The sequence below is a fragment of the Triplophysa dalaica genome, chromosome 4 (genome assembly GCF_015846415.1).
Source record: "Triplophysa dalaica isolate WHDGS20190420 chromosome 4, ASM1584641v1, whole genome shotgun sequence".
NCBI lineage: Eukaryota > Metazoa > Chordata > Actinopteri > Cypriniformes > Nemacheilidae > Triplophysa > Triplophysa dalaica.
The window spans coordinates 355,985-369,964 of record NC_079545.1 but is presented as its reverse complement, the minus strand read 5'-3'; the positions used below and the strand labels follow the sequence as shown (position 1 = coordinate 369,964).

General features: G+C 40.7%; 1 protein-coding gene across 1 annotated transcript; it reads left to right on the top strand.

The window, feature by feature from the left end:
* Positions 1–1,746: 1,746 nt before the first annotated feature.
* On the top strand, positions 1,747–12,586 carry ddx54 (DEAD (Asp-Glu-Ala-Asp) box polypeptide 54). The gene is made up of 20 exons (XM_056747256.1): positions 1,747–1,949; positions 2,246–2,372; positions 2,459–2,529; positions 4,366–4,554; positions 4,640–4,689; positions 4,776–4,817; positions 7,602–7,697; positions 8,216–8,337; positions 8,418–8,479; positions 8,551–8,682; positions 8,762–8,972; positions 9,060–9,191; positions 9,271–9,492; positions 10,294–10,367; positions 10,560–10,757; positions 10,897–11,042; positions 11,117–11,230; positions 11,311–11,421; positions 11,626–11,717; positions 11,797–12,586. The coding sequence occupies exons 1-20, from the start codon at positions 1,839–1,841 to the stop codon at positions 12,045–12,047; spliced, it is 2,553 nt and encodes an 850-aa protein (XP_056603234.1). The 5' UTR covers positions 1,747–1,838; the 3' UTR covers positions 12,048–12,586.
* The last annotated feature ends 1,394 nt before the right edge of the window (positions 12,587–13,980 follow it).

The window sequence follows — 13,980 nt, the reverse complement described above, 5'->3', positions numbered from 1 at the left end:
AGAGTAATGTGTTCTACAGTGATGTGTTCTACAGTAATGTGTTCTACAGTGATGTGTTCTACAGTGATGTGTTCTACAGTAATGTGTTCTACAGTGATGTGTTCTACAGTAATGTGTTCTACAGTTATGTGATCTAGAGTAATGTGTTCTACAGTGATGTGTTCTACAGTAATGTGTTCTACAGTTATGTGTTCTACAGTGATGTGTTCTACAGTGATGTGTTCTACAGTAATGTGTTCTACAGTGATGTGTTCTACAGTGATGTGTTCTACAGTGATGTGTTCTACAGTAATGTGTTCTACAGTGATGTGTTCTACAGTAATGTGATCTACAGTTATGTGTTCTACAGTAATGTGTTCTACAGTGATGTGTTCTACAGTAATGTGTTCTACAGTGATGTGTTCTACAGTAATGTGATCTACAGTTATGTGTTCTACAGTAATGTGTTCTACAGTAATGTGTTCTACAGTGATGTGTTCTACAGTGATGTGTTCTACAGTGATGTGTTCTACAGTAATGTGATCTACAGTTATGTGTTCTACAGTGATGTGTTCTACAGTAATGTGATCTACAGTAATGTGTTCTACAGTTATGTGTTCTACAGTAATGTGTTCTACAGTGATGTGTTCTACAGTGATGTGTTCTACAGTAATGTGATCTACAGTTATGTGTTCTACAGTAATGTGATCTACAGTTATGTGTTCTACAGTGATGTGTTCTACAGTGATGTGTTCTACAGTGATGTGTTCTACAGTGATGTGTTCTACAGTGATGTGATCTACAGTTATGTGTTCTACAGTAATGTGTTCTACAGTAATGTGTTCTACAGTTATGTGTTCTACAGTTATGTGTTCTACAGTAATGTGATCTACAGTTATGTGTTCTACAGTAATGTGTTCTACAGTAATGTGATCTACAGTTATGTGTTCTACAGTGATGTGTTCTACAGTGATGTGTTCTACAGTGATGTGTTCTACAGTAATGTGATCTACAGTTATGTGTTCTACAGTGATGTGTTCTACAGTTATGTGTTCTACAGTAATGTGTTCTACAGTAATGTGATCTACAGTTATGTGTTCTACAGTGATGTGTTCTACAGTGATGTGTTCTACAGTGATGTGTTCTACAGTAATGTGATCTACAGTTATGTGTTCTACAGTGATGTGTTCTACAGTGATGTGTTCTACAGTGATGTGTTCTACAGTAATGTGTTCTACAGTTATGTGATCTAGAGTAATGTGTTCTACAGTGATGTGTTCTACAGTTATGTGTTCTACAGTGATGTGTTCTACAGTTATGTGTTCTACAGTGATGTGTTCTACAGTGATGTGTTCTACAGTAATGTGATCTACAGTTATGTGTTCTACAGTGATGTGTTCTACAGTGATGTGTTCTACAGTGATGTGTTCTACAGTAATGTGTTCTACAGTTATGTGATCTAGAGTAATGTGTTCTACAGTTATGTGTTCTACAGTGATGTGTTCTACAGTGATGTGTTCTACAGTAATGTGATCTACAGTTATGTGATCTAGAGTAATGTGTTCAGTTTTTTTGTGCGGTTTGAACAAAAGAGCGTTTGTTCCACTTGATTCTACAATAGGATTAAAAATGTTCATGTATTCGACCACTTAATCCATTCATTTGATATATTTTTCTCATCTCAAAGGCGAGTTTGTTCCGCCGCCGCGTGGACGCGCACTGAACCGCAGCAAGCCGCGCGTTCTCTGACGTCATCGCAGAGCGACGAAACTTCACACGTGTCTGCCGTGTATTTTTCTTCTCGTCGGATTGTGTGATTATAGTATCAGAAACAACACAACAGTGCCGATCCGACGGCGATGATGGCGCAGCGGAAGAAGAAACTGATGAAGAAGAAGAGGAGCCCGCACGCGCACAGAGATCAGATCGAGTCTGATGATGAACAGATCCTGAAAGATGAACAAGACACAGTGAGTCCATCAAACACTCAATACAGTTACATTAACTTACTGAAAGAGTCACGTGACAAACATTTACGCGTTTATTCTTTTTCAACACGGAGACGTTAACATTGAAACTAAACTTTTCTTCATATTCAGTTGTCGTCACGCGCGTGTGAGTTGTGTTGACAGTTGATGTGTGTTCCCCGTATCGCTAATAAATACGCCATTACGACAGATGGTCATTCAGTGTTTCATGTACTCGGCGTATGACCTCTTCATCTGTACACACTACTGACATGAGTACGTGATGGTGTTTCCTTCAGGTCGGTCGGAGGCTTTCTCGCTTCCCTACATCATCTGAATGCGTGTCTGACGCCGAGCCCGACACCAGAGAACTCATCAGAGCCCAGAACAAGAAGAAGAAGAAGTCTGGAGGATTTCAGTCTATGGGTGAGAGAGAGAGATTCCTTCCTCAGATGCCGTCAGCAGCACAGCGCTCCTCTGAATGTCCTCATCAATGTGTTTCTCTGTGTTAGGTCTGAGTTATCCCGTCTTTAAAGGTGTGATGAAGAAGGGTTATAAAGTCCCCACACCCATCCAGAGGAAGGTGAGGAATGATGAGTCTGATCTGTGTGTGATGAGTCTGATCTGTGTGTGATGAGTCTGATCTGTGTGTGATGAGTCTGATCTGTGTGTGATGAGTCTGATCTGTGTGTGATGAGTCTGATCTGTGTGTGATGAGTCTGATCTGTGTGATGAGTCTGATCTGTGTGTGATGAGTCTGATCTGTGTGATGAGTCTGATCTGTGTGTGATGAGTCTGATCTGTGTGTGATGAGTCTGATCTGTGTGTGATGAGTATGATCTGTGTGTGATGAGTCTGATCTGTGTGTGATGAGTCTGATCTGTGTGTGATGTGATGAGTCTGATCTGTGTGTGATGTGATGAGTCTGATCTGTGTGTGATGTGATGAGTCTGATCTGTGTGTGATGTGATGAGTCTGATCTGTGTGTGATGTGATGAGTCTGATCTGTGTGTGATGAGTCTGATCTGTGTGTGATGAGTCTGATCTGTGTGATGAGTCTGATCTGTGTGATGAGTCTGATCTGTGTGTGATGAGTCTGATCTGTGTGTGATGAGTCTGATCTGTGTGATGAGTCTGATCTGTGTGTGATGAGTCTGATCTGTGTGTGATGAGTCTGATCTGTGTGTGATGAGTCTGATCTGTGTGATGAGTCTGATCTGTGTGTGATGAGTCTGATCTGTGTGTGATGAGTCTGATCTGTGTGTGATGAGTCTGATCTGTGTGTGATGAGTCTGATCTGTGTGTGATGAGTCTGATCTGTGTGTGATGAGTCTGATCTGTGTGTGATGAGTCTGATCTGTGTTTGATGAGTCTGATCTGTGTGTGATGTGATGAGTCTGATCTGTGTGTGATGTGATGAGTCTGATCTGTGTGTGATGTGATGAGTCTGATCTGTGTGTGATGTGATGAGTCTGATCTGTGTGTGATGTGATGAGTCTGATCTGTGTGTGATGTGATGAGTCTGATCTGTGTGTGATGAGTCTGATCTGTGTTTGATGAGTCTGATCTGTGTGTGATGAGTCTGATCTGTGTGTGATGTGATGAGTCTGATCTGTGTGTGATGTGATGAGTCTGATCTGTGTGTGATGTGATGAGGCTGATCTGTGTGTGATGAGGCTGATCTGTGTGTGATGAGTCTGATCTGTGTGTGATGAGTCTGATCTGTGTGTGATGAGTCTGATCTGTGTGTGATGAGTCTGATCTGTGTTTGATGAGTCTGATCTGTGTTTGATGAGTCTGATCTGTGTGTGATGTGATGAGTCTGATCTATGTGTGATGTGATGAGTCTGATCTATGTGTGATGTGATGAGTCTGATCTGTGTGTGATGTGATGAGTCTGATCTGTGTGTGATGTGATGAGTCTGATCTGTGTGTGATGAGTCTGATCTGTGTTTGATGAGTCTGATCTGTGTGTGATGTGATGAGTCTGATCTGTGTGTGATGTGATGAGTCTGATCTGTGTGTGATGTGATGAGTCTGATCTGTGTGTGATGTGATGAGTCTGATCTGTGTGTGATGTGATGAGTCTGATCTGTGTGTGATGTGATGAGTCTGATCTGTGTGTGATGTGATGAGTCTGATCTGTGTGATGGGTTCTGGGACATCAACCAATAGAACGACAGAAGCTCTTCTCTACAGAGAGAGAGGGTGACGTATTGAATGCATTTCTTTCTTTTCTGATGATGACACGCCGCTTCCACAGCCAGCGTTTATTTACACTCTTGTTTCTCGAGATCAGTCGATAGCTTCTTTCAGATGACAATCACACATGTCTGTCAGGTTCCTTGTGATCAGACACTGTGAATATAATACCAGCCAAGAATGCAGCGTGAATGTGCTGGATTTCTCTTCTCGACAGACGATTCCTGTGATTCTGGATGGGAAAGATGTGGTGGCCATGGCTCGGACGGGCAGCGGTAAGACTGCAGCGTTCCTCATTCCCATGTTTGAGAAGCTGAAGGGTCCACAGGCTCAGACGGGAGCTCGAGGTCTCGTTCTCAGCCCCACCAGAGAACTCGCTCTGCAGACTATGAAGTTCACTAGAGAGGTTTAACACTTGATGTTTCTTCTCATCCGCTGTGTGGTTCTCTTCTTCTTCTTCTTCTCATGATCTGATCTGTGTTTGATTCTAGCTGGGGAAGTTTACAGGTCTGAAAACAGCGCTCATTCTCGGTGGAGACAGGTGTGTGTGTGTCAGTCATCATCATCATCCTATGTTACTTCTGTCAGTCGTGACGTTCTGTGTGTGTCTGTTCTGATGTTTTCCAGCATGGATGATCAGTTTGCTGCTCTTCACGAGAACCCTGACATGTGAGTTCACCACTTGAATTCTCACCTCTAAAATTCACACTGAAAAAATGTGTAATGTATTCCTTAGGGGTGCTCCGATCAGGGTTTTTTGAGCCGATCCGATCCTCGATCACTGAAAGCTGTATCGGCCGATACCGATACCGATCACCGATTATAGGAGCTATTTGAAGCTTTCTCAGTACCAGAAGAGAAAGTGTCATGAATTAACTAATGAATATTAGTAAGTAACATATTTGGTAACACTTTTCTTGAAGCATTTATGTATAATGCATTATAAAGAATTATTAAAGGGTAAAATGCATTATTAATATTCATAATGTGTGTTGTAATGCATTATATGTAGTTGTAAATAATTTTAACCAATTTAAAATGTGTCGTGTTACAATGAATTGCTTAGTGTTGTAATGTATTAACTGTAATAACAACTATCTATTAGATAATACAATGCATTAAAATGTGCATTACACTGCTTGAAAACTACTTTCACAATAAATTAAACATACATGCTTCAAGGAAAGTGTTACCACATATTTTCATAAAACATAGCAGCATGTGACATGAGTCCCAGACACCCTTTGTCTTCCACAATATAAAGTGGCCATGATCAAAGCAAATTTATTACATTATTTTATCTGATAATATGATGTTTCTTTATGCTTCTTACTGTCCTTGCAGTAGGGTTGATGCTTTATAAAATGTCTCCGTTACTGACAGCTGAGGAGAGGTTGCGCTAGACTTAGACTTTTCATTTATTTTCAATGTTTCTGTTGTCGGACATAAAATAACAATCTAATTACAAGCAAATGTTTATGTTCTTATGTCCATACAATAACAATGACAGGTGCCTGTAAAAGGTGTTTTGTACTCACAAGAAAGCTGTGGTTTGGTCATATGTGACCCTGGATCACGAAAGCAGTCTTAAGTAGCACGGGAATATTTTAGTTAAAGTCGAAAATACATTGTATGGGTCAAAATGATCGAATTTTCTCATGTTCCATTAAGATATTTTGTAAATTCAATATACTAAATATATCAAAACTTTACTTTTTGTGAGTGGATGGACATTAACAGGGCCTTTTATTATATTTATTATATTTTGCACCCTCAGATTCCAGAGTTGTAAACGGGTATATCTCCGCCAGATATGATCATATCATGACAACTTATACATCAATAGAAAGCTTAATTATTCAGCTTTATGTATAAATTATGTAAAAATCTTATTTTCCAAAAATGTACCCATAGGACTTCTTTGTTGTCCGGCTTCACATAAATGTGCTGCTTCACTGAACAGAGAAGACGCAGTTAGAGATATTTTTCCACTCATTGAAAGCTATTATTGATACAAAAAGACATTATTTTATGAAGTAAAAACTCTGTAAAGACGGCACCACATCGTGCCTGTGTGTATGCGGGGAGTGATGGATGCATCTCGAGTCTCTGTTGACCACATGCGCGTTGAGCAAAACTGAGCAGACATTTGAGAGTAAGATCATGAATAGAAACACACGTCCCTTTGTGATAGTCTACCTCCTTCCGCTCACAATCACGTTCATTCACGATCACGTTCTAATGACACGAAATGATAAAAAGGGGAATTACAAATCGCCTTTATTGTAGTGCGTCAAAATGACGATTGCCTTCAGATATTTCTATCACTGGTAGAACAAATGAATCTTTGGTTGACGCGATCTCTGCATCTGAGTTGCGCTCGAGCTGCTGAACTGTCCGCTCACTCTGCGCGAGGCTAACTTTGAAAACTACTCGCACTCCTTTACGTGACTAACCCTCAAATGTCTAAAGAGGTTGTTGGTGTAAAAATGTTTTTGTTGCTTCCCGCATCGTGGAATTCACATAGTACACACGTATCAGATTGATAAAGCATTGTCTATTTCACACACCTTGTAGAATTGCCAGACCGGTGAAGCCATTTTCATATCGCGTAAAATAAATGTCTCGTCAATTTTGCGTCATCTGATCGCCTTTTCTGGATCGGCCTTTTAGAGACCGCCGATCATACTTCCCAAAGTGATTATCGGCCGATTATGATCGGCGACCGATCAATCGGAGCACCTCTAGTATTCCTCATATTTCAAAATGTTTTGGGATTTTTTAACCTGGAAATAAAGTCGAGACGAAAATAAACATTTAAATGCAAATTGTTTATGTATTTTTATACGAATTTCAAAATCTACAACTGACCACTTATTAAGACCTAAGTGTCGAGGCTTTCTGATCCAAGACCAAACAACAAAGCATGAAATCACTTATTAATAAGGAACATGGCAACACTGTGTGAAGCAGCTTTCCGATCATCAACACAACACAGCGTGTATCAGCGCTTCAGTTTAAACTGACAGACAAAACAAACCTTTAGCTGAAAAACATGTCACTATGGTTACCAGTTTGTCGATCATCGCAAATGCGGGAGTGTGTACTATGCGTACATGGCTACAGTCATGTATGAACCAGTGGGCGGGGCTAGAGAAGTAGTTGTTGATATTCTTCTGTGGAGGCGTGTTCTACATGAAGTCATAGATCGGTGCATTACAGGACCTGGAGTTCATTGGGCCAATATCAGTCATCATCTCAGGATGTTCTCAGGATGTTCCTTTGAATACGATGTGCTTTTATATAACACAAGCTCGGGTTTAAATTGTTGTCTTAATTCATGACACCTTTATTGCAATTTTTCATGTGACTGATGTTCGAGTCCGTGATGTCAGTAGTGCGGTCTGATGTTTTCTGATGTCATCCCTGATGTATTTGTGTTCACACCTGCAGTATCATCGGTACACCTGGACGTCTGATGCATGTCGTCATGGAGATGAACCTGAAGCTTCAGTCTGTGGAGTATGTGGTGTTTGATGAAGCCGACAGGTGAGAGAGGATGAAACACACGTGTAAGAGTTTAGAGAGGGTGTGGATAGGTGGAGGCTCCGCCCACAGTGGTGACATCCTCCGTTTAACTAGACCTTCAAGGGGTTTGAGATGTAAAATGAATGGCAACACATGTTTGGAACAGCAGGGGCCGCTGTGTTTAATACTGCAAACATGGAAAATGTGGATCTGCTGATATTTATCAAATGTCAAAAATCCAGGAAAAGCAGACAAAGTCTAAGTTTGTTTGTATTGGAGAGATTTTTGTATTATTCAGTTTTTTATATGATTTGAAATTGGTTTTAAAAGTGCGGTTTAGTTTTGTTATTTGAAATAAAAAATATTATATTTTACGAAGGAATGTGCAGCATTTGAGATCTAATAAAAGGGCAGTTGTTCGTTTCTATGCTGTCACAACTCTTTTAGTAAAAGTAAACTGAACAAATTGTAAGGTGAGTGAATGGTCACATCCCTAGTTTACCGTGATCAAACTGATCTGGGATCATTCATGTGTCCAGGCTGTTTGAAATGGGGTTTGCGGATCAGCTGCAGGAGATCATCAGACGTCTTCCAGACGCTCGTCAGACGCTGCTGTTTTCCGCCACGCTGCCCAAACTGCTGGTGGAGTTCGCCAGAGCCGGTAACTTCAGCCTCGTCTCATTCTGAACATCTCATGACACGTCACGGGTGTTCTAACATGTGTGTGTGTTTATGTTTCAGGCCTCACAGAACCGGTTCTTGTTCGACTGGATGTGGACTCAAAACTAAACGAACAGCTGAAGGTGAGACGGAGCAGACATCAGTGCTTCTGAAGATGTTTTCATATCTCATATCTGTGTCTTCTCTTCATCAGCTTTCATTCTTCCACCTGCGGCTGGATGATAAGCCGGCTCTTCTGCTTCATCTCTTGAGAAACGTGGCGAAGCCGCAGGAGCAGACAGTGGTGTTTGCAGCGACCAAACATCACGTGGAGTATCTCAGAGAGGTGAAACTAAACCTGAACCAATGATTTGATTTCTTCACTCTTGACGTGATTGATTTGTCAATGTTGTGTTTGAATGCAGCTGCTGACGGTGGAGGGCATCGAGTGTGCTTACATCTACAGCGCTCTGGATCAAACCGCTCGTAAGATCAACATCGGACGCTTCGTCCACAGGAAAGCCATGGTGCTGCTGGTGACGGATGTGGCGGCTCGTGGTATCGACATCCCCATGTTAGACAACGTCATCAACTTTAACTTCCCGTCTAAAGCTAAACTCTTCCTGCATAGAGTTGGTGTGTGACCGAATCTCCTCTGACTGAGTGTGAGCATTATGTGATCGCAGGATGATGATTGACAGCTGGCTCTCTTCTGGGTTTCAGGTCGTGTGGCGCGTGCCGGGCGAGGGGGCACGGCTTACAGTCTGGTGTGTTCAGATGAAGTCCCGTATGTGTATGATCTTCATCTGTTCTTAGGTCGACCCGTGCAGCTGGCCATCCCCGAGCACACGCAGGGTAACATCAACATCCTCACACTGATGGACAGACATCGTTTATCTTCCTGGAGTTCATGCCACATGCTTTTGTTTTTCAGACTCTGACGGCGTGTTCGGTCGGGTTCCTCGGAGCATCCTGGACGATGAAGAATCGCAGCTTCTCGCGGCTCACGAGAACTCTCTGGACCTCGAGAACCTCAGACGTGTCTCTGAAAACGCTTACATGCAGTACCTGAAGTCTCGGCCCAGCCCATCGCCGGAGTCCATGAAGAGAGTGAAGAACACAGAATTTTCCTCAGTGGCTGTTCATCCTCTGTTGGGTGAGTGTTGAGTGTTTGGACGATGATGCGTGTCTGTCCTAATTTGAGGACTCCTAAATGTTTGTGCTAAGAGTATCTCTTAAACCTGTGAGACGTTAGAAGTGAAGAGGACTCCTGAGTTTCTAAGACCACTCACAACGTGACGTAAACCTGAACATTATCTGAACATATACTTTATATGAACATATCGTTTATTTGCAAATGATAACTCCTTTTTTTTTATTCCAAAATCCCCTTGTTTATTTTGTTATCATGTGTTTACTTGTATTTGTTAGCTGTATTTTTTTAAGTCATTCTTACTAAATAAAAAACAAATGTTTAATTGATATTAATCGGAATGGACAATAAAAACTTAAAAAATTGCTTTTGTAAATGAACTCTTCGCTTGCTGTATTAGTAACTTAGTGTATAAGTTATCTTCTTAATTTGAATATGAATTGAATTTCGTACATTTAGATTTTAAGATCTTAATTTAAATATGTCAGCATGAGATCTCATTCTATAATATTTCTCTGATTAAATGAATGACAGAGACTCGTCCTCTATCAGCCAATCACTGTGGTCAAAGTCAGTAAGTTTGCTGACATCACTCATAGCAACGAGGTCAACCCCGCCCTTTCTGTCAACTTAACATTTAGTTCTGTTTCTAGTAAAGTTGCTCTCAGCAGTGTTGTGAAAAGGTTTGAAGTGGAAACTCTTAAATAAAAAACTTTGACTGTTGTTTAGCAGAGCTCTTAGTGCTGAGATCAAATGTTTTGTGAATGCGGACCCTGATCTCATGATTCTCTGTATGTTGGTCAGGTTCTGGACTCGGGCAGACGGAGATGGACAGACTGGTGATGGTCGACTCCATTAAAGGATATAAAGCCAAATCTGTACGTCATTCAAACTCTCTCAACATCACATCATGTGTATTTTTCTTCATTTTAATTAAATAACAAAGTTCTGCTAGAAGATCTCTTTCATGGTGGAGAATATACAGATGTTAAACACTGACACACAGCTGTGACTCTGTATTGACCAATCAGCATCCAGAGTGGCTTTATTTAAGATGTTTGTTTCCTCAGACGATATTCGAAATCAACTCCAACAATAAATCAAACGCCAGCGAGGTGATGCGAGCCAAGCGGTCTCGAGACAGTCACCTGGTTGACAAATTTTTGAAAGCACGAGCGGAGGTGACGGCAGAGACAGCTGTTACCATGGCAACCGGATCCGTAACAAAACCCACTGAGGAAGAAGATGAGGAGCGCGAAGACCTTCAGGTAAAGCTCAGCAGAAATCGACTTCAACTGCAGGAAATATTAAATCGTTTTGATTAGTTGTTCTGCATTTATGTGTGGTTTTAAACAAATCACAAATCATGTCGGATTACAGTTGTTCTCTTTATTTCATTCTCTTCAGAACTTCTTCTCTGACGTAGTCGGAGGGAAAAGACGAAAGCAGGACGGTGAAACAGACAGACCTAAGAACAAAAAGAGCAGAAGATCAGGAAAAGATGAAGAGTTTTATATCCCGTACAGACCCAAAGACTTTAACTCCGAGAGAGGGTACGAGCACATGGTCTCACAGGCTCCGTGTCTTCTGGAGTGATGAGAGGTTTAAAGGTTGTGTTTGTGTTCAGGTTGAGTCTCGGGGGTGACGGAGGCTCTTTTGAGCAGCAGGCATCTTCTGCCGTTCTGGATCTGATGGGAGATGAGGACAACACTCTGACTCGACACAAGAGCATGATGAAATGGTGCGTAGCAAACACTTTACATTTATTAAAGAGAATATTAACCATGTGTGTGAGTTCATAACGTCTGTGATCGCCTGCAGGGATCGCAAGAAAAAGCGTTTTGTTCATGACACGGGCAAAGAGGAAAAAAACAAGAAAGTCAAAACAGAGAGTGGTCAGGTGGTGAGCGGCAAACGGAAGAAAAAGAACTTGTATCCTTCTTCACATCGGACTCCAAACATTTAGTTATATTGTGTGATGCTGCAGACTCACCAGCAGGTGTCAGTAAATCACAAGTTGTGTTCCATCGCTGTATGACATCTGACTAGCTCGGCTTTTGAATGCTCATGATACTGTGATGTCATACACCCAAACTTGACTTGTTGTCCTAAGTTTTTTCCTTAACTGGTGTTTAGTTATGACGAATGGAAGAAGAAGAATAAGGTAGATGATGTTTCAGATTCAGATGAAGGGACCGGCGGAGGGAACAGAGGGAGGAAATTCGGTGGTAAGATCTTATTTTACACTCCTGGTTTCTATCTGCAGAGTTTCATCGTCCGCTCAACTGTGATTTTGTGTCTCTTCAGGGGGTCGAGGGAGACCACGAGGACCGCCGTCCAAACCAAACGCGCAGCAGAGCGGGTCAAGGGTTCGATCGGAGCTGAAGAGCCGCGATCAGATCTTAAAACAACGCAAACGTAAAGCCAAGCAAGAGTTCATGCAGTCCGGCGGGATGAAGAAACTCCGAACTAAAGGACGACGACGCGTGCAGGAGGTCATGAAGTCTGGGTTCGGCCGCAGCGGATCCAAGAAAGGAAAGATGAAGAAGAGACTTTGAGTCCAATAATAAAACTGAGAATACGAACATTCAGAATTGAGTTGAAGAAGACAGGCTGGACAATGGATGTATATTATATACAGGACATCTGTTTATGTGTGTAAAACATTGAAAGAATGAATAATAAAAAAACAAGAACACTTTTATTAAAAACATTGCCTGCTGCCTAAAACCTCATTCACAACATTACAGTAAAATAATGTTCCAGGTTTAGCTAAAGTAGTTCATTGTCACATTTGATCACTATTACAGAAGCTTCATAATAGACAACATTTATGTGTGTGATTAATGTAAATCTGATCTCAGATCAGACTGTAATCTAACAGGAAACAAGAAGTTATTTTTTACAATATATTTTTATATTGTGAACATGAAGCTCAGATTGACTAAATCCTCTCAGAATCTTTGTGAATGATAGATGTCGAGATGTATTTCTACACGAGAGGCCAGAAGCAGACAAAAATATATCGAGTTGCTTTGTTTAGTTGTTAAGAAATTGTGTTTGTTTGTTTGTATGCTAGTAAATCAACTTAAGTTTATTCATGACTCTGAAGTGGTTCATTTAAAGTCACCATGAAATCAAACAGGAAAATTCTAAGTGTTTACACAGTGTTGCAGTGATTATTACAAATGCACCATTATTATTATTTTATTCATTTGGGCTTGTTATCTTTAATCAAGACCGTTAAGATCCTCTACCTCTCAACAACAACTCTTCACTTCATGACGTCAGCAACAAAAAAGAGGTAGGACTCTGACTGTCCAATGGCCAGGCATTTTTATCCCTCCCCTGCAGGCCCAATTTACAACAAACCAATCAAAAAGGGAAAGGCAAAATAAAGCCCCGCCCTACACGTTTTTCTCATTTCAAAAGCCGTTTCACTCGGATACACGTCACGATAAAGAAAAGAAGTCAATCGCAACTTCCGTTTCATGGTGACTTTAAATTATGTGAAAGATGCCATTTGACTTTTTCTTATATAACATAAATCCTCAAATGCTTGATTTAACATGGAATCAGATTATATGTGATTGTAGATGTTGTGTTTCAAAAGTCATTTTGTGAAGCATTTTAGAAATGGTTCATGCACGTCACTGTATATAATTGGTGATTATTTATATTTTTACACGTTGTAGTATTATATTAACTTGACTGATAGTATTTAATCAGAATATATATATATTTTGTGAGTTTGCCTTTTGACAGGTCAAATCATTTCAAAAATATTTTTTAAAAGTATTTTAAACAAATACGTTTTATTTCAAGAGCTGTGATCATGACAAGTTGAAGTACAACTAGCCTTCGAGACACTGGACATTACACAATTAAGTCCTTTCTTCGCTCTCGTCACGTTCACACAATCACGTGCACGTGCACGTGACTTTGCGTAGCCCTCGACCGTCTTTCAATGCCACAATCTAACGCACGAGCGTGACGCTCAGACATGAGGTGAAAGGCTCGCGCACCTTCGCTCAGGTGTGTAAACAACCTACAGTTCGAGTTTCAGCACAACTTTGCGAAGTGTTTGTTTGACATTGTGTTTGATCAGTGTACATGGATTGTAAACTGTAAGAACACTACAGTCTGTGACATGGGCGTAAATCTCATTTAACAATACATATAAAATTTCTCAAGAGCAATTTTTGGAAGGGACACAAATAATACAGTCAAAATTGTACGACACTAAGCGACAATATGCATTAGGTTTATAGGTTTATCATGCAGACTTGCAGTCATATTATAACTGAACTGAGAACAATAAAGCTTTTTCCATTTATATATATTTTTTGTCTTTGTTGTGAAGACAGGAACTACCCATGATACTACATGTTGACATTGTCAAACAATGTTACAGTATAAACCAGGATAACATTTTAAAAGTGTTTAAAAAGTGACTCAAAGTAAACGTACATCGACATTATTGAGTGGTTG